Genomic DNA, 19,484 nt, shown 5'->3' on the forward strand with positions numbered 1-19,484 from the left:
TATTTTATGTAGGCATTGTCCAGGCACCGATGCGACAGGCCTCGCGCGTTGCAGCGCCTTCCGGAAGCGCCTGTATAGAATTCCGGAAGATGCTAAACCCCTCCCCCCTTCAAAGACCATAAATTCCCCTTTTTCTCTTCTCCAACTTTCCTCTTGTTGCTCCTCTGCCATAGCCAGTTATATAAGAGTCGGTTTCACGAAATCCCGGTGTTGGCATTCCGGGTGCTGGCATATCCCGACGCAATAATCCTGTTGCTGGCGGGTGTCGGCGCATGGTTCAACCTACTCCACTGCTGGCTATCTGCATGGGTTTTCATGTATTACAATAGCCTAGCGGAGCCGAACCAAGCCCGGCAGAGCTACAGCTCTCCTGTCCCGCCCAGTAACGCAAAAGTCGGGTGTTAGCATGGCATCCTGATATCGACCAGCCTGGAACACAAAATCCTATTGCTAGTTGGCCGTATCATGGTGCGAGGTACGTCTTCAAATAACCACCAATCATTCGCATCAGCAGAGCTGAACAAGCTGAATGAGCTCAACAAGGTTGAACACCTTTTGGCCGAAGGGCCATATCCGAACTTTGCCAACGTATGTATACTCTTGATTTGTCCCAGTCCTTTTCCGACTGACTGTCGCTAACGCCTCCTCCTCTCTCTTAAGGGCAAACAGAAAGAAAGAGATAGAAGATGGGATCAAAGTCATACGAGTGGCTAAAGAACGCAAAGTAAAATGGCCAAGATCGACATGACAAGATTATAGAACTACAACGGCTGGTCCAAAAGACGCCAAGAGCACAAGGAAGGGCAAAGACCACCACTGAGCATCTTCGAAGTATGTAAAGCTCTAATTTGTTTCCGGTTCTTTTGCTATCAATCGTTGCTAATCGTTTTTCTCTGACAGGAGGGGGGACAAAATGAGCCGAATGCCTTTCCTCAGTTAGGGCTAGGCCTTCCCACGACGTCGCATCCGGTAGAAAGGTATGACATTCCCCATCTAGATTCATGGAGAGTTTCCTTGCCGATCATATTCGAAGAAAGTCAATGTCAAGAAATCTTCGTTTTGGTTCGCCAATTCCCAATGCCCATATCAGCATGACAGCCTGCGACGCATCATTGAGGTGATAGACGATCATGACCACCCACCCATTCCTCTGATATACTCCGAGATTCCTCTCGAAATTCCAGGCCTCTGGAAGTCAAAAGACTAAGCCATTTGCCTCTTCCATCCCTGGTTCTTCCCTTTATAATTATAACATGAGTGCGGAGCGAATATATCAACGAAGGCAATCCATATTCCAGGAAAACTCGTGGCACCGAATCCCATTCCATCTCGTCCCTTGGATTTCGTTGTATTTCCCTACAACTGTGGGCCACTGGTCCCCATTGGGAGCTTGGGGAAGTTCTGACTGAAGGAATTCATAAGACAAGATAGCCCTTGTCCAAAACTGGCGGGGGCATCGCATAGCAAGGCGGACAAAAGCTATGGCTGGGTCGAGTGGTCGAAACTCTCCTGTTCGAGTTGCCTTGAACTATGCAGCCAACTTGTTTTCCACCCCGTCTCTTCCGGATTATCCCTTTCTGCCTGGGAATATCTATATTCGGGTCAATTTCTACCCCTGCTACATTGTTCCATATACATAAGCCATAACATGGCGCATCGGTGCTGTTCGTGCCCTTCCCCTATGACTGCATTGTATGGACCCGCTAACCAATGACACAGGAAGGGTATCTTTAAGTCGGTCATGCTTCTCTCTTTGGCGCCACTTTAGAATCATGGCTCAATGAATCCAGCCCTAACACGGCGCCTGGTGCTGTTGGTGTTCCTCCCCTATGACTGCATTGTATGGACCCGCTAACCAATGACACAGCCAGGGTATCTTTAAGTCGGTCATGCTTCTCTCTTTGGCGCCACTTTAGAATCATGGCTCAATTAAAACAAGGCCCAACGTGGGGTGATGACTGGACAGCGAATGAGGCAAATCTCCTAGTCATGGGGTCAACAAGGCCCCGCATCTTGCCTTGGAACATACCTATAGCAGAGTAAGGCCCTGGTTTTATCGACATAGCAACTAACGGACCGTTTGAGCACTACCAGTCATCTTCTTCCTTGCCGGGTTCTGGTGGGACTGGTTGTGAACAAGCTGCATATTTTCGTCTGGCGAAATAAATGCTTCCTTCGCTTTGGCGACAAGGATGTGTCTCGCAGGCTGAGGTTGTTATTTTACTAGTCATCGCACACAAGGATGTGACGTGGCCCATCAAAATAATTGCGAGCGGCAATTCAATCCCGCGAACATGTTGAGCTGTGAGTATGTCGAGCCCATATTCTCGAGCTTAGACTAGACTGACACTTGTCATTTTTAGGGTCTGTCTGCTCCGCCAAAGGTTTCTTGAGGATAAAGTTCTTCAAGCACGAAAAAAAAAACAAAAAAAAGAGACAACTCTGCTGTTCAAAATGTGCCATATAGCTCGCCAGGCTACGATGTCGTTCATCTACGCGGCTACTGGGGCGGAAACTATGGGCCGTATCATGGGGTGATAAGGCTTCACGCGCTGCTCATCGAGGAGCGCGCCGAGATTCATCCATGATGAATATTAGAAGGACGGGGAACAGCCTGTGTCCGAAGACATCAGCTGGAACCCAAATTCCAGAAGAATGAACCCAAGAAGCGTACCCCACATCATCTACTTGCTAGCAACATCCTCTTCTGGCGGATTCATTGACATCGCCCTGGTCATATTTGTGGATGGCTTCCCCCATGATGAATGCGGCGCATCCTGCACTCAGCGTTATCTTGCTCCAAATATTGTGGAGACTTGAACATGTGTGCTGGATTGCCCAAGATCCCTCTCCACTGCAAGTATCAACACAACCACCTGATAGCGTTCAAGTCCATTTGGATGGCAACAAGTGTCAGGACTGAGGTACCTTCTTTCTTGGGTCATCGTTATATGGAGCCTGGAGTCAGGCAATCAGGAGGCAAGCTTTTCTCCCATCAACGATGTTGATGAGTGGCTATACAATATTCGACCCGGCAGAGAGAAAATGCCAAAAGAATACTCCCGTGAGGAATGAGAAGAAAACTCTCACTTAAATCAGACAAAATGGCTGCCGGCGGGTGTGTCCCTAGTGGCCATGACCCTGTGCTGAGACGGGCGATTCAGGCTTGCAGTCCTCGGAGTACTTTTTTTCTTTATTCTTTCTCTGTCGGCTTTTTACTTCTCCATCCTCCATCACTTTATGAGCAAATAGTGGTTGAAAGGGTCATCCAAGAAGTGGTCATCCAAGAAGTGGTCATCCAAGAAGTTTGGGCCCCGCAGCTAAGGAATTCTCTGAAATTAATAAAGATATGCCGTACTGGCGTTGGGCTGGATTTGGTTTCTGGTCATCAAACGAACAATAACTTGTTTTTATCTCCATCCATGGCTTCAGCCGTATGCTTTTTGCTTTTTTTTTTTCTTTTTGCTATTTGTGACTTTGGTGTTTGTGATTTATCTCGCCAATACATGACTTCATTTTCCATATCGTATATTGGTAAATAGGTTCCTTGATTTCGACAGTATACCTGGTAGAATATAGATGCTATTTTGAATTTAATATGGAGCAGCTCTCCAAGATTTCCATCTAGATGTCTATAGATCCACTAAGAAACCCAGAAATAGTCTGAAAAGTTCCAGGTACCTCTCCGTACAGGGCATACCTAGGTGCAAGTCTATAAATGGGCAGACCCACGTATAATTCCATGGCTTGAATTGGAGCCATGGTACTATATCTCTTTTAATCTTACTATGTTTCAGTCCTCTGTTTTTGTGATACTACGAATGAATTAGATTATCCATAAACGGATTTCTCAGCTAAGAATGTCGAAATGACACTGTACAAAGTCATAGTAGTCCGGATGTATATCTAAACATATACCTAAGGTTTGTGGCTGAAACCCAAATTCACGGCCCGGAACCCTAACTGTCAACGTTTCGACCTTCGACCTTCGACCTTTTTATATGTATACTGGGTATATCCTGCCTCTCTTATTCTCAATATTACAATCATATATATGTATTTGGTACATCCAACTTGAAAAAAAAAGTGTTAAAGGTGAGTAGGTCCACAGTTCCCACTAATTACCTTTTACCAGAAAGCAGTGACGTACAGGTAACTTTAGCTCACCTACCTAGGAAAGATTCAACGATGATCATTAGAATATTCTTTTCACAAAGCTCCACTGCGCAACTTGTCCGAACAAATCATATTTTCTAAACCCCCTAATATATGGAGACCTCTTGTAGGGATCTAGGATATAACCCGTCTAGGCCCTAAACAAGGTTTTATGGGTTCCCACAACTTTTGTCTTTAACTTATATTTAGCTTCGGTTTCTTCTCTAGAGACCTGTACGGGTTGCGTATCCGTCGACCTCTCCCGGGGATGGGGGCGCTTATACTTTACTGATACAGAAATATTTCGATCTGGATTCGCATTTTGAATACGTACTGAGTCAAGTTGACCTCGAGCCTGATCTGGGAGGGAACCTGATCCGGGATAGAACTCGATCCGGGATAGAACCTGATCTAGGATGGAACCTGATCTAGGATGGAACCTGATCTAGGATGGAACCTGAGTCGAGTTGGAATGACTCTGACTCGAGTTGGGATGAAAATCTCAATCTAGGATGGAACCTGTCTGGAATGACACTGACTCGAGCTGGAATGACCCTGACTCGAGCTGGGATGAAATTTCGATCTAGGATAGAACCCGATCTGCTAGAACTCGATCTGGGTTAAATTCTCAATCTAGGTATATCGACAATTGGGAAAGGAATCCTGTGACGGATCTAGAAGCGATGCTGTGACGGATCTAGAAACCAGTCTATAATCTATAAAACACCCTTAGCCTTGGAATATTTTGTTCCCTCGAGCATCTAGTCAATGAGTATTGGCCTGCGGGCCCTAACCATTATTCTTCATCAACACCGTTTTTGTAACCGGTACAGAATGACGGGATACATTCGGATCTGGTAAATGCAGCGCTGTACTAGTATGCCCCATCAGATCTAGTCTTACAAATGGAGAGAGACCTTGGTCCACAATCTGAGGCAAAGAGGATTGACTCCATAGAGGATCTTGATTTGAATTTTTATTCTACCAAATACAAGAAACACCCTCGGGTCCTCTTTCGTAGCGACATATTCACTCCTTCACTGGTAATCTCGGGTTGCCGTCCATTCGTTCTGACCACTGTATACCCTTGTTGATAACTGCGAATTGAACATATATGCCTAATGGCTGAAGATAACCCCAGAAAATCCACTGTGGAAGATGTCTTCATCCCCAAAGAACTACTCACAACTGCCAAATTCAACTCGCCATGGGAATTGGCTCGATGGGAAGAGTCTCTCCCCGACAACCATCGTATATCGCTTCCAGAGCCTCGCACCTCGTCCAATCGTCCTCTGAGTCTTTCTGCTCTGCGAGCAGTGGCCAGACCAAAGTCTACAATCCGGCCTCGTGGACGCAGTGATCCTCCTGCTTTTCAGGGTATGAAATTGATATTCCATATCTACGGCAGAGACTTGTAGAGATACAATGAGAGACTATATTCAAATCGATGTCCGTATCTTAACAAACATCAATAAGCTAATTATATCTCATTCTTCAGGCACATTCGACTACGTCGCAAAGCCCGCCACATTCCAACCCGCCTCTCCAATCCCTGAGAAAGAACCAATAACGCCTGTTCAGAATGCATTCCTTAATCCCCAACCACTCAGCAAAGTCAGCTCTCATACAATCAGCAGCGAGCAGAGCAGCCTGCAAGAAGTCTATGAAAAGGCCAAATTGAGAGGCGTTGCCATCCAACGAAAGTACTGGGTGCGGTTATCGTTTGAATACAGCATCTATGCATTCCTTGTTCTGTTCGTCTACTTCGTCCTTGTCGGTATGCCACTCTGGAAAGGTGCTGTCTGGTGGCTGTATTACGTTGTCCGAACCAAGTTCGTTATCCAAGGAGGATACGCAATTATCATTGGTCTGGCTGCACTGTAAGTGTCTTTTCGACACTCCAAGTTTCTTGCCCTAATCAAAACCAGATACGCATTCTGTCCTCTGATGATCCTTTTCGAGAAAGACCCTCCGACCCTGGACTCTGAATCCGAATCCGAATCTCCAGACCTGGAAAGCAACACCTCCAAGGTACAATCAACCGCTCTCCTCATCCCCTGTTATAAATCAGCATCGATCATCAGCGCAACCCTTGAAGCCGCCTTGAAAGTCTTCCCCAAAGAAAACATCTTTGTCATAGCAAATGGCAACTCCAAGACACCCCTCGACAACACAGAAGAAGTCTGCAAACCCTACGGTATCAACCACCTCTGGGTACCCATCGGCTCAAAAATCGTGGCGCAGTTCGTCGGCAGTCACGCAGCCAGAGATTTCGAAAACGCCCTCCTGATCGACGACGACTGCCTCCTACCCCCAAACTTCCCCATCGTCAGCGACAGACTCAAAAATACCGTCAAATGTCTCGGTTACACCATCAAAAGCGTCGGTCCCGATTCCTCAAAGGGTACATTCTGCCAACAAGCCCAAGACCTCGAGTACAAAATGTCCGGGATCCAACGTGCTTTCTTCGGAAAATTCGGAAGCGCTACATTCCCACATGGAGCTATTTCGCTCTGGAATATTGAGTTCCTGAAACAGACCTTCCACGAACATCCCGGCTTCTCTGTGTCGGAGGATTGGTTCTTTGGCGATGCATGTCGGCGTCTGGGTGGACGCATTACTATGTGCTCACAGGTCTTTGTCGAAACAGAGACGCCGGCTTCCGTATTTTACAGTGGTTCCGGTGGTAGTCGTGGTGGATTTGGCGAGATGACTGTCCTCCAGCAGCGATTTAAGCGGTGGAATTTCTTCTTCGTAGTTGGTGTATACTACGATTTGAAGTACATCTTTACTAGCTGGAAATTGGGTTGGTGGGAGTTTGGTGCGAAGTTGTGCGTTTTCCAAGAGGTACAGAGACATTTCCCATCTTCGACATTTTGGTAAACGTAATGCTAACCCTAACCCTAAAAGGTCTACGAAACCCTCATCTACCTCTTCGCCCCCTTCGTCCTCCCAATCTCATTTATAGTCCGTCCCTCGTTCTGCGGAATGTTACTCGGCGTCACGATCGGGATGTACATCCTCAATGTGATCATCTTCAACGAGGTCCACCTCCGATTAAAGAAAGAGCGCATCGACTGGAAAGTCCTGTTGTTCTATTACACTTTCTACAAGATCGCGCTGACGTTCATCAACGTGGTCAGTTGCTACTGGTCGCTGTACAAGTATGCCCGGTACTTTGCGCAACGGCATCCGAAAGTCATTGAGGACCGGGATGCGGTTGAGGTGTTACTTAGTCTTGAGAAGGATTCAAATTCGAAGATAACGTCGGTCGAAGATGATATCGTTCCACTTGATGGTGTGCTCGGGAGAGGCGTTGGAAGGAAGTTGACGCTTACGAAAGTTAAGGCTGGGAAGAGGGATAGTGAGAAGAATGCTGGGTGGATTTGAATATATACAGTATAGATGTGATATTATAGATTTGTGTTTAGAAAGATATATTGTACGGAGTACACAGAATAATGCATATACACTTGGGGAAAAAAATCCTCCGATGTGACTCTTCAAATGTCTCCAAAGTTAATATACCTAGAAACCCTCATTTGATATTGATATTATGGAGATCACTCACTCAGGGCGCTAGACCAGAACAAGAAATTTCCAGGTCTTCTGCACAAGTCTGTGATATGTATTTTCCGATTCAATCTAAACTATTGGTTTTCATTGCTTATTCTGTACTACTCACATTAGGACAACCCCCTGACAGGGCCTAAAGCAGATCGGGACCTACGGGCGCTTGCATAAAGTAGCTATCCTTGAGGCTCACCAGAAGATCTACAGCGGTGAACACCCTAAATACGAAGTACGAACTACAGAGGGACGCGTTTGCTTCCCGAGATATGAAAATAGGAAAATATCACTTGCAGATGATAGATCATATCTAAAAAGCCCGAGTTCGCACGCCTCATGCCACGAGTCTCGGAAAAAAAAAAAAAAGGCCTCGTTTGTCTACAATTGAAGAATATACAAATGTATGCATTAGCTCGATGCAAGGAGAAAGATTTATTTGAATATGGATTAAATTCTCTACATGTCATAAGGATTCTATTAAATTCCGGTCTCCGTGTCGATCATTTTCATGCAACTGGAAGTATATCCGACTCTGTACTCCGTACAGAAATCTAACAAAAGCAAATCATTGGCTCCTGGTAATCTCCGGATTACAGTCTCGACCTCAGTACTCTGTAATTAAAGGTGAGTTTGCTATAGATCATGGGATTATATGAGCTGTCAGGTAACTATGAACCAGTAGTTACTTTGATTAAATTAGCCGACAGTTGGATTAGTTCATACTAGTTAATATCAGGTTAGTGTCAAGGCCTAAGTGTTTTCTTTGTTCAAGTGGTCCACTTGGACTGTCTCATTGGACGTTGAATACTTGATATATCACATTCTCCATTCTACGTATTACCCGTTAACCCCGCGGTCATTACCCAATATTGAGAGAGAACAGGGACAGGGAACAGGGTAGAGCACAACGGCCAACGTTTTCAAGTTCCAAATTCCCGTGTTTCAGACTGGAAGATCTGCGTGGAGCTGAGCTGATCTCCTTACTGACCCAAGGCGCGTACTTGGTGATTTGGTGACATAGATGAATTGTATTCTATAGTCCATATGTAGTGTATGTAGTATATAGTATATAGTATGTATCAGTACATGCTAGAAGGGTGATGGATCATATAGAGGGGTATAGAACTAGAAATAGAAGTCATCACACGGCGCTAATGTACAGCATCCTGTCACCGATCAAAGAGTTTTAAGATTTTTATGCTCGTATCACCACATATATAGATCTCCTTGTTTCCTCTTTTTTCTTCTTCTCGATTCTATGTTGGATTACTTATACGCTTTGTTATTATTCTTATGTTATATTGCTATTATTCCTTTTGCTCTATTCCTATATTCACTTCTATTCTCTACAATGTCCGAGGACTTTGAGTCACTGCCTCCAGCAGTGCGAAGAAAGGTAAGGGCTAATATTCATTTCCTCCGCTCGGACTTTTTTTCAATTCCAATAGTCTTGAGGATCTTAACCCAATGAAGACTGATTTGCCCGTTTTCTCCATTTTTCTATTTCATTTGTCCTTACTCCGTACTGTGAACTGTGATTTTACCCCTGAACCCCTCGAGGCCCGGACTATCGTCCGTGGCGCCTCGTTGTCTCGCAACATTGACCGATATTGACCAATTCTGGTCGATCTTGGCAAATGTTAGCGCATGGGATGTTGACTCCACTTCACCTAGTTCAATGTCCACAGCTGACTCGAAAACAGTTCTTCTCGAATGTCGAGCGCTTGCGCATTCGGTTAGCTCAGAGCGATCACAGTTCCCCTACCTACTCCACGTCAAACTATCAGGATAATCGGGTCTATCGAACCCCTCGTCTTGGGTCTGACTATCAACGTCTACGGAATTCGACGAGGAAGCGAGGGCTCAAACGCTCCCCTTCCAAGAAATTACGCAAACCCGGTTCTCTTCAATTGGCCTATCTGGCCGCCCAGGCGGACTCCCAATGCTTCCATTCTCTTCCCGCTAAGATTCAACAAAAGCTCTTCTCCCCCGAAGAACGTCGACGTTTGAGGAACGCTTATCGACAAAGTCTCATCTACGACGCTGCCGACGAAGCTTACCGTCGAGATTCGAACCGAGATCCCCGTCAAGATTCCGAGATTTGTCGCCCTTCCACTGATAGTCACCTCCCCCAGCCAACTGTGCCTGTTCAGCCATCGACCGTTTTTTATTCAGACTCCGAGTCGGACGACGACCCCAACATGGATCAAACATTCCACGATAGTTTCCGGTGGCTCGATGACGATGGTGATCTCGACTTATCTCTCGATGAATACCACGCTCATGTGGCAGATGCTGCCACCAGAAAGAGATCCCGTCACTCTTTCCGCCGCTCCTTATCCTTTTCCAACCAACTTCGCAAAACCTTAGAAATTACACCCATTTCCCCTCGGGGACTTCCGCCTGTCAGCCGCTCTCAGCCTCTAACCCCTCTCTCCAACCCTTCCGAATCACGCCCATCATCCCGCCGATTCCAACATGTCCCCAAATCATCCACTTCGAGCATCGACCCCTATGCGCAATACTACCAAGATCCCGATGCCCGTTTGAAATTGCGCGTGTACCTGGCATCCCCACAAAAATTCGACGAAGCCATTGAATTCGGATTTCCCTCGCTAGATCAAAATAAGGAGAATATCGCCCTGGAAGTGATTTCACCGAAACCAGTCTCCCCCAAACCAACCTCGTCACCAAAGCCAACCTTGGTCAACTGGGACTTTGGCACGTTTTTCGAAGATGACGATGGCACCATGGTAGGGAGTCCAGGGGGATCGGTGGAAAATGAACCAATCCATTCACCCGTGCTCACTCAACGGGACGTGCCCCGACCCTCCGTGGAATCCTCGACTTTCTTGCAGCGCCAATCCTGGCTGCCGGGGACCAAAGGAGTCCCACAACGACTTCCGGGAAACCGTGAGATGACTCTCAAAATGACCCTCACTCGGCCTGACCTCCGCACCGACTCTCCTACGGCTCCTGCGTCCAAAGAAAAAGAAGATCCCTTGCGATTGGCCGCACTTCCTCCTGCGGATCGTAATCAGTCTATCTGGGACTCGGACTTAGACGAGCAAGGTATGGTGAGGAAGATGTGGCGCAAGCTCCGACGCCGAGTTTGATTTCAATATATCCCGACTTTCGATTGACCTTCGCTTTTTTTTATTTTTTTAATATTGTGATTCCCCAACACCAAGGTGTTGTTTCTTGTTTGCGAACTCTTTTTTTTTTTTTTTGTTCTATATCATTCTGAATGTCTATTCAGGCACCAATCCCTGCATTTTGAGCGATGTTTGCTTTTCACACGGGGCTCCCCGATATTTTTATGTATCTATTTAGCAGTGTTGTACATATAACTGCTTCATGTCAATTTCAAAAGATGTCATCTTTGTCCTTTCACCTTTCAGGTAGTTATACCTGTGTAGATACTAGTCCTAATTGTATACTCTCATCCATGGTTGGATTGCCAGTAGAACTTGTTTACAACCATGGTTCAGTGAGTCCGATACCGATAAGAAATGCACGTGACATGGAGCTTTATCCCAAGGCAGCCTTAAGAGAAGGCCACGCAGCTCGGTCATCAGCATCACTATCTTAACTTGAGACTTTTCTACCTGCTTGTTCATTCACTGCTACCCTCCAACAGTCCTCTCCTTTCCAGTGACTTGACATTCCTTCCGTCCATCGATTGACCTCGAATTCCCGGTCCGGTCCGCTCAAGCTCTTATACCCCATCAGATGCCTACGCAGCATCGGTCATGATCCCACGGTGGCTGTTGCTCACACTGAGCCTGCTGCTGGTATGGACTTCACAACCAGCAGCAGCAAAGGGAAACGAGCCGAACGTCGTGACCCATGAACTGAACGCTGCGCCCTCGGACCTGTTCTACTTCCGCGGCACCAACACCATCCTCTACCGCGACAAGAGTTCCCTCACTGCACATGTCTCCTTTGATGGTGGTGAAAAATGGGAGACCGTCAAGGGCAAGGATGGAACCATAGAAGGCACCGTGGAGTTGATCTGGGAACATCCGTATGACGCCAACCGTGCGTACATCCTCGGTGAAAAGGGCAAGCACTGGATCACGACCGATCAGGCCAAATCATGGAAACCCTTCCAGGTGGATGTAATGCCGTTCGCGTCAATGCGCTCCTCCCCATTGGAGTTCAATGGCTGGGATCCGAAGAAGGTGATCTTCATGGGTCTGGAATGCACCATCCTTGGCTGCATGCCCCAAGCGTATTATACCATCGACGACTTTGATAATATCCAGCCGTTGCGTGAGATGACGCTCCAATGTATGTGGGCCACAAGCCGCCCGCAATTCGCGTTGGACATGGACATGCCAAAGTCGATAGCAGATCGGATTCTCTGTGTGGTTCCTGGGTTGAAGGCGCCATTTCAGCATACTCGTACAGAGCGGCTGATATATTCCGAGACCTTTTTCAAAGGTGATGCAGAGGGCACCGAGGCGAAACTGGACCATGGAAAACCGCTGAGCGGTACCAGTCTTCAGATCCGCTCTGTGTCCAAGTACATCGTGGCGCGTCTTCAATCGCGTGGTACGCAGGAGCAGGCTTTATATGTCACCGACGACTCAAATGTGTGGCACCGCGCGGAATTTGGCACGCACCGCATTGAAGAGGATGCCTATACTATCTTGGAAAGCACCAACTACAGCATCCAGATCGACGTGCAAACTACCTGGCATGATAACCGGATGGGTAGACTTTTCTCGTCCAACTCCAATGGCACCTACTTTACGCAAAATATCGAGCACACGAACGAGGACTTGTATGGCGTGGTCGATTTTGAGAAAGTCACAAATATCCAGGGTATCACGATCGTCAACACGGTCAAGAACTGGGAGGAAGCTGGGAAGTCTGACTTGACTAGAAAGAAGCTTACCAGCAGTATCAGTTTTGACGACGGGAGAACCTTCCAGCCGCTCAAGGCGGATAAAGACGACCTACACATCCATTCGATGACCACCTACGCCGCGCTGCGCGAGCTGCCCATGCCAGATCACCGGATGCTCTCAAGCCCGGCTCCAGGCTTGGTCATGGGCGTCGGTAACACTGGAGACCACCTCGAGGACTACTCCAAGGGTGATCTCTATGTTTCAGACAACGCGGGCCTTACCTGGCGGCGCGCGCTCAAAGGCCCGCACCGGTACGAGTTTGGCGACCAGGGAGGTGTGATCATGGCGGTCTTGGATGGCAGCCAGACGGACAATGTCCAGTATTCTATCGACCACGGGAAAGAGTGGGAGTCGATTGATCTGAAACAGAAGATCAAGCCTCTGTACCTGATCTCGACGCCGGATTCGACTAGCCTCAAGTTCCTGCTCGTTGGTATTTCCAGCGATGACACCAAAGTCCTCATGTATTTCATTGACTTCGATGGCCTCCACGAACGCAAATGTGGCCCGGAAGACATTGAAGAGTGGACTGCCCGTTTAAATGAAAAGGGCGAGCCGGATTGTCTGATGGGTCATAAACAGTTCTTCCAACGCCGCAAGGCAAACGCGGATTGTTTCATCAAGAAAGAATTCGCCATCAACGGCCCTGTTTTCAAACCCTGCAAGTGTTCCGCTGAAGACTTTGAATGCGACTACAACTTTGTTCGCAGCGAGGACCGCAAGGAGTGTCTACCAGCTATCCCGCTGACACCACCGGCTGGCAAGTGCAATGAACCCAGTGACAAGTTCATGGGCCCCTCGGGATGGCGACTCATCCCCGGCAACGCATGCATCCGCGAAGGTGGCGAGGACCTCGACCGTCAGGTTGAGCGCTCCTGCTCGAATGCCACGGGGCCTCCCCCGGTCGCCGATGGCAAACCTCGTGCAGAAAAGCCACAGACCATCTCTGCCAAGGAGACTAGCTACTTCTATCTCGAACGACAGGCCAGTAACAACGGCGTTGATGAGACTATCATGATGCTCACGGACAAACTCGAGCTGCACATCTCGCGCGACCATGGCCGGAACTGGAAGCAAATCCACGCGGATGAGAAGTTTATGGGAATGGTCCAGCATCCTTACTTCAGTGATGCAGCATTCTTCCTCACCGACACCAAGAAGGTGTACTACACTATCAATCATGGTGAATCTTTCCACTTCTTCGAGGCTCCCAGCTTGCCGAACAAGGAGGGCATCCGCCCGCTGGCTTTCCATGAGAAGTTCCAAGACTCCCTTATCTGGATCGGTCACAAGGACTGTGATAGTGGTGGAAATAACTGTCGCTCGCAGGCGTATGTCACCGACAAGCGAGGCGCTAGTTGGGACCCGATGCTCATTGGAGTCGACGGTTGTAACTTCGGATATCACGAGGGCCGCAACAGCAGTGAAAAGCTGGTGATTTGCGAGCAGTACAAAGATGAAGAAAAGAACAATAACCGGCAGCTAGTTATCAGTGATGATTATTTCTCTACCATGCACGTTGAGTTTGAGAACATTGCCCGCTCTGCTACCAGGAATGATTTCGTCGTTGTCGCCTGGTACGAAGGAGACCAGAAGGAATACCTTAATGCCAGCGTTAGCGTCGACGGCCGCACTTATGCTCATGCGCACTTCCCTTTCAACATCAAGGTCCCTCAGTATACCGTCCTTCCTAGCTCCCCGCACGCATTGTTCCTTCTTGTGAAGGTGAGCGAAGGAAATAAAAACAGCTTCGGCTCTCTAGTCAAGAGTAATAGCAACGGCACCTACTTCGTCCAGAGTCTCGAGGGGCTCAACGTCAACGACCGCGGCTACACGGACTACGATGAGTTGCACGGCCTCGAGGGTGTAGCCATTGCCAATGTGGTTTCGAATCGGGAAGAAGTGCAAAACAAAGGTGCGGCCAAGAAGCTACGCACTATGATCACCCACAACGACGGTGGTCAGTGGATGCTTCTGGCTCCCCCGACTCATGATGCCGATGGCAAGAACTTCGGGTGCTCCGTTACAGAGAGCAGGGGCACCGAGAAATGCGCCCTCCATTTCCACGGATACACCGAACGCCGCGATCCCCGTGACACCCTCTACTCGGGCTCCGCTATCGGCCTGATGCTCGCGCTCGGCAACGTCGGTGAGCATCTCACCAGCCCAGCCGAAGCCGACACATACCTCACCAGGGACGGCGGCATCTCCTGGACGCAAGTCAAAAAGGGACAGTACATGTGGGAATTCGGCGCCGCGGGCTCGGTCATCGTGCTCGTCAGCGACCGGAAGGCAACCAAGGTCGTACACTACACGCTTGACGAAGGCATGACCTGGCACGAATTCCAGTTCGCCGAAAAGGAACTAGTTATCGACGATATCTCGACCGTACCATCAGACACATCGAAGAACTTCCTGCTCTGGGGCATGGACGGCGGCAAGCGTGTCACCATCACGCTTGACTTCAGTGGTATCTGGAGCCGCGACTGTAACGACGATGAGAGCGATTACTATGACTGGGCCCCCACTCATCCCTTCCAGGAAGAGAACTGTCTCTTCGGCCATGTCGAGGAGTACCACCGCAAGCGACCTGCCGCTGAGTGTTGGAATTCCTGGCGCGAGCCACACATCCACAGCATTGGACGGAACTGCACTTGCACCCGTGCTGATTTCGAATGGTAAGCAGACAAGAAAAACCACCCAATAAACCCTTCCTCCCCCACACCTCCCCAAATCCAATGTAAATATCAACTAACACGAATCAGTGACTACAACTACGAAATCCAAAACGACGGCAGCTGTGGCCTCGTCCCGGGCCTCCAACCCCAAGACCACATTGCACAATGCGCCCAAGATCCCGAAAAGGTCGAATACTGGGAACCAACCGGCTACCGCCGAATCCCTCAAACAACCTGCGTAGGCGGCCTCCTCCTAGACCAAGACATCTCGAGGCCCTGTCCAAACAAAGAAGAAGAATACCAAAAGAAGCACGGCATCAGCGGAGTCGGTCTATTCTTCGCGATCGTGACCCCCATTGCCGTCGCCGTCGCTGTCGGCTGGTACGCGTACACGCACTGGGACGGCAAATTCGGCCAGATCCGGCTGGGCGAGGGCGGTGTTGTCACGTCGCAGAGCTGGTTATCCAGGGACTCGGTGCTGGTCGCGATACCTGTGGCGATTATTGCGGGTATTGTTGCGGTTGCACAGTCTCTGCCGTTACTTATTAAGAGTCTAGCGCGGAGCTCGTCTGGGTTGTTTGGAAGGCGGGGAGGACAGAGACCTTATGCTACTCGTGGCTCGTTTGCCGCGAGGAGAGGGGATTATTCTTCTGTTGTTGATGACGAGGATGAGTTACTTGGAGCTGATGATTTTGATGATGAGGAAGACCACGCCTAGACTTCTTGGCTTTGGTTTGGGGGATGGTTATGGTTTCTTATTTTAGTATTGAATTTTGATATAGCTTCCTTCTTTTGTGGTTTCCAGTTGGAAATAATCTTTGGGGTTTGACTGCGACATTATGAGCGTCCATGAAGCTTTTTGCTTTGTTTCTTGCTGGTTTCGGTTTGTGTACGTTATGTGGCCCTTGGCTTTTATATAGAGAGCTCTAGCTAGTTAGGGCTCTAGCTAGTTAGGGCTGTGGGTATATCCATTGAACAAACAAAACAGGAGTCACATTTTTTATATGTTTGCTTTTGACACCTGTAAATGTATTTATTTCCAATGCTCTCTCTTTTTCTTTGTAGATATCCCTATTTGAGATGTTCGGGGCCGAAAGAGTCGGGCAGCAACTGGGCCCATTAGCAGGGAATTGAAGGCCTATATACCAAGACAAGAAACTCACCTCCTCCATGGTCATGACTTTATAATTTCCCTCCCCATCGTACATGTACACCGGGAAAGAAGGCGAGGTAAACTCGCGAATGCTGTATTATCCAATGAGCCAACCACACAAGAAAGAAGAGAAGAAAACTCACAATTGTCTACACATCCCACAAGGCGAGGCAGGAGGCTTGATATCCGTTGCGACAGCCAGAGCCTTGAAATCTTTGTGACCGGCGACCTGTGGGAAGTTAGCGATGACCCAAACAACCATGATGGGTAGTTCTCATGTATCAAGAGCAAAGAACGATAACATACAACAGCAGTGCCAATAGCGACACGCTCAGCGCAGGTTCCAACTGGATAAGCGGCATTTTCGACATTCGCGCCGGAGATGAACTCGCCCGAGGTCGTGAGGATGCATGCTCCCACACGGAATTTGGAGTATGGGCCTGGGAAGATGTTAGTGTTTTGGCATTATATCGCTACTTTGAAGAGGTCATACAGTAGGCAGTGGCTTTGGCATCAATGGCCTTGGTGGAGAGGGTTGTCAGCTCCTGGGCTGTGAGAGTGTGAGCCATTATGAGAGACGTGAAGAGAAGAAGAAGAAGAAGAAGAAGAAGAAGATGAGGGGAAGATGTTATCCGCTGATAGGCGATAGGCGATTTTATACCGGACTCCGGGGGATACGTTGATATGAATATATTAGATATATTAGAGATATTAAAGTGTAAATATGTGATTTTGATCTTAACTGTTTACCTATTTATCTATAGATGTTCTACTGTGGTAAGAAAGGAGTATCACTATATAGATAGATTGATATACATATACTACTTGATCTAGCATTCTAGATACATCACAACCACATAGCTATATATATTCTCTATATATTCTCTATATATTCTCTATATATTCTCTATATATTCTCTATATATTCTCTATATATTCTCTATATATTCTAATATCTATAGACATTCCACTGACATTCTTATATACATATGTTGATGGTAGTTATATGTGACGGATGACTAAGCCATGTTTTCCCCCCTCATTGAACATACGATCTTAAAAAGGTCTCCCATCTACAAACATGTTTAACCTAGGCGTTCAGGTCATCAACGGCCAAAAGACCTTTATACCACTAGGTAAGAATATCCAGCCCCCAGATATAGAATATCCAAACTCACAGCAATAGAAAACAACCCAGAAGTCCACACGCATCTATGTAAGAACCTCGGAGTATCCCCGAGCCTCACCTTCCACGATATCCTCTCCACCACCCCAGAAATGCTCTCCTGGATCCCACGACCTGTAAACGCCCTCATCCTCCTTTGCGACAAACCCATCTATCTCGCCGCGCGTTCTGGTGTCGAACATAGCATCCCCGAATATCTCGGTAGCGGGGTCGACGAGCCCGTATTGTGGATGAAGCAGACAATCGGACATGCGTGTGGGCTGATGGCATTACTGCATGTGGTTGTCAATTTGGAGAATGGGAAATATGTCACGGCTGGATCGGAGCTGGAAAAGATTGTGAATCTGGCGGTTGATCTGGGGCCGGTGGAGAGGGCACGGCTCTTGTATGATTCGAGGTTTTTGGAAGAGGCGCATATGGATGCGGCGTCAGAGGGATGCTCAATTGTGCCTCTACCACAGGAGGAATGTGGATTTCATTTTATTGCTTTTGTTAAGAAAGATGGGAAGGTTTGGGAATTGAATGGGGGAATGAATGGGCCATTATTGCGCGGTGAATTGGAAGGGGACTTGTTGGGAGAGGAAGGGTTGGATATGACGGTAAGGGAGTTTTTACATGCTGCCGACAAGGAAGTTCATAGGGGGATGAGTATTATTGCGGTGAATAATTGACTTGTACATTTATATATCCTTTCTATGTCTTTTATGTCTTTTATATGTCTTCTATATGTTATATACTCATGATAGTATCATATGTGACGTCATTCATAACAAATCCGGGGTTGAGAAGGATCCCGAATACCTTCAACTCTTAGAAATCAGCATTTGGATGATTTAAAAAGGATTTCCTAGACATATATATCTACATCTTCAACTTAAATGACCACAGTTCTCATCACAGGTGCCACAGGCAAACAAGGAGGTTCCGTGGTCAAGAACCTTCTGGAGAAAAGTGCCCCTTTCAAGATTCTCGCCGTGACTCGTAATACCAATTCCACGGCTGCCAAGAAGCTCGCCCAAAAGTCTTCCAATATCACATTGATTCAAGGCAACCTCGAAGACCCAGCGGCCATCTTCGAGAATGTAAAGCGTCAAGCCTCAACCATAGTTTGGGGCGTGTTCAGCGTCCAGGTAAGTATCCCCGAAAACGATATCTCCCAAATATATTCCCTAACCAATCTAAACCCAGGCGGCCAATCCCAAAAACGATGATGAGAGACGTCAAGGAATCGCTCTTAAGGAGTCAAGTACTTTGTGTACAGCTCCGTCGACCGCGGCGGCGAGAAATTAGACCAAAACCCAACCCCAGCCCCACATTTCATTTTCCAACACGAGATCGAGAAGCATCTGAAACAAAAAGCAAAAGGGACCGAGATGGAATGGACAATTCTCCGTCCCGTGGCCTTTTTGAGAACTTCACCCCGGATTACTTCGGAAAGGTGTTCACCACGGCATGGCAGATGTCTCTCAAGGGCAAGCCGCTGCAACTGGTCGCGACCAGTGGTATTGGCTTCTTTACGGCGGCGGCATTTATGAACCCCGAGGCGTCGAAGAATCATGCATTCTCGCTTGCTGGAGATGAATTGACCTTTGATCGCATGTCGGAAATATTCAAAACCTTGACTGGCGAAGATGTACCGACCACTTATTGGATTTCGGTTTGGTTGATGTTGGTTAGTGTTAATGAGCTGGGGGTGATGTTCAAATGGTTTCATGATGAGGGATATGGTGCCGATATTCCGGCTTTGAAACGACTGAACCCTAGGTCGAAGACTTTTGGTGATTGGTTGAAGGAGGATAGCCAATTTGAGGGGTGAATGATATAGA

General features: G+C 47.7%; 6 protein-coding genes across 6 annotated transcripts; 5 read left to right on the forward strand and 1 right to left on the reverse strand.

Moving 5' to 3' along the window:
* Positions 1-465: 465 nt before the first annotated feature.
* N7517_009046 (uncharacterized protein) lies at positions 466-1,121 on the forward strand (the record flags this gene model as incomplete). The annotated part of the gene is made up of 5 exons (XM_056726769.1): positions 466-475; positions 512-588; positions 760-831; positions 901-977; positions 998-1,121. 5 exons carry the CDS (start codon positions 466-468, stop codon positions 1,119-1,121), a joined length of 360 nt encoding a protein of 119 aa, XP_056575341.1.
* A 4,155-nt stretch (positions 1,122-5,276) lies between these two features.
* On the forward strand, positions 5,277-7,545 carry N7517_009047 (uncharacterized protein; the record flags this gene model as incomplete). The annotated part of the gene is made up of 4 exons (XM_056726770.1): positions 5,277-5,532; positions 5,654-6,035; positions 6,084-7,002; positions 7,066-7,545. The coding sequence occupies 4 exons, from the start codon at positions 5,277-5,279 to the stop codon at positions 7,543-7,545; spliced, it is 2,037 nt and encodes a 678-aa protein (XP_056575342.1).
* A 1,531-nt stretch (positions 7,546-9,076) lies between these two features.
* Positions 9,077-10,841, forward strand: N7517_009048 (uncharacterized protein; the record flags this gene model as incomplete). The annotated part of the gene is made up of 2 exons (XM_056726771.1): positions 9,077-9,121; positions 9,429-10,841. 2 exons carry the CDS (start codon positions 9,077-9,079, stop codon positions 10,839-10,841), a joined length of 1,458 nt encoding a protein of 485 aa, XP_056575343.1.
* A 636-nt stretch (positions 10,842-11,477) lies between these two features.
* Positions 11,478-16,037, forward strand: N7517_009049 (vacuolar protein sorting/targeting protein 10; the record flags this gene model as incomplete). Its single annotated transcript, XM_056726772.1, has 2 exons — positions 11,478-15,319; positions 15,407-16,037. 2 exons carry the CDS (start codon positions 11,478-11,480, stop codon positions 16,035-16,037), a joined length of 4,473 nt encoding a protein of 1,490 aa, XP_056575344.1.
* Positions 16,038-16,390: 353 nt separating this feature from the next.
* Positions 16,391-17,041, reverse strand: N7517_009050 (cytidine deaminase; the record flags this gene model as incomplete). Its single annotated transcript, XM_056726773.1, has 5 exons — positions 16,391-16,429; positions 16,483-16,564; positions 16,616-16,701; positions 16,779-16,912; positions 16,966-17,041. The coding sequence occupies 5 exons, from the start codon at positions 17,039-17,041 to the stop codon at positions 16,391-16,393; spliced, it is 417 nt and encodes a 138-aa protein (XP_056575345.1).
* Positions 17,042-17,545: 504 nt separating this feature from the next.
* On the forward strand, positions 17,546-19,474 carry N7517_009051 (uncharacterized protein; the record flags this gene model as incomplete). Its single annotated transcript, XM_056726774.1, has 5 exons — positions 17,546-17,608; positions 17,659-18,306; positions 18,547-18,788; positions 18,847-18,877; positions 18,906-19,474. Exons 1-5 carry the CDS (start codon positions 17,554-17,556, stop codon positions 19,472-19,474), a joined length of 1,545 nt encoding a protein of 514 aa, XP_056575346.1. The 5' UTR covers positions 17,546-17,553.
* Positions 19,475-19,484: the final 10 nt, after the last annotated feature.

This window comes from Penicillium concentricum, assembly GCF_028827145.1.
Source record: "Penicillium concentricum strain IBT 3081 chromosome Unknown utg000004l_segment0_segment0, whole genome shotgun sequence".
NCBI classification, from domain to species: Eukaryota; Fungi; Ascomycota; class Eurotiomycetes; order Eurotiales; family Aspergillaceae; genus Penicillium; species Penicillium concentricum.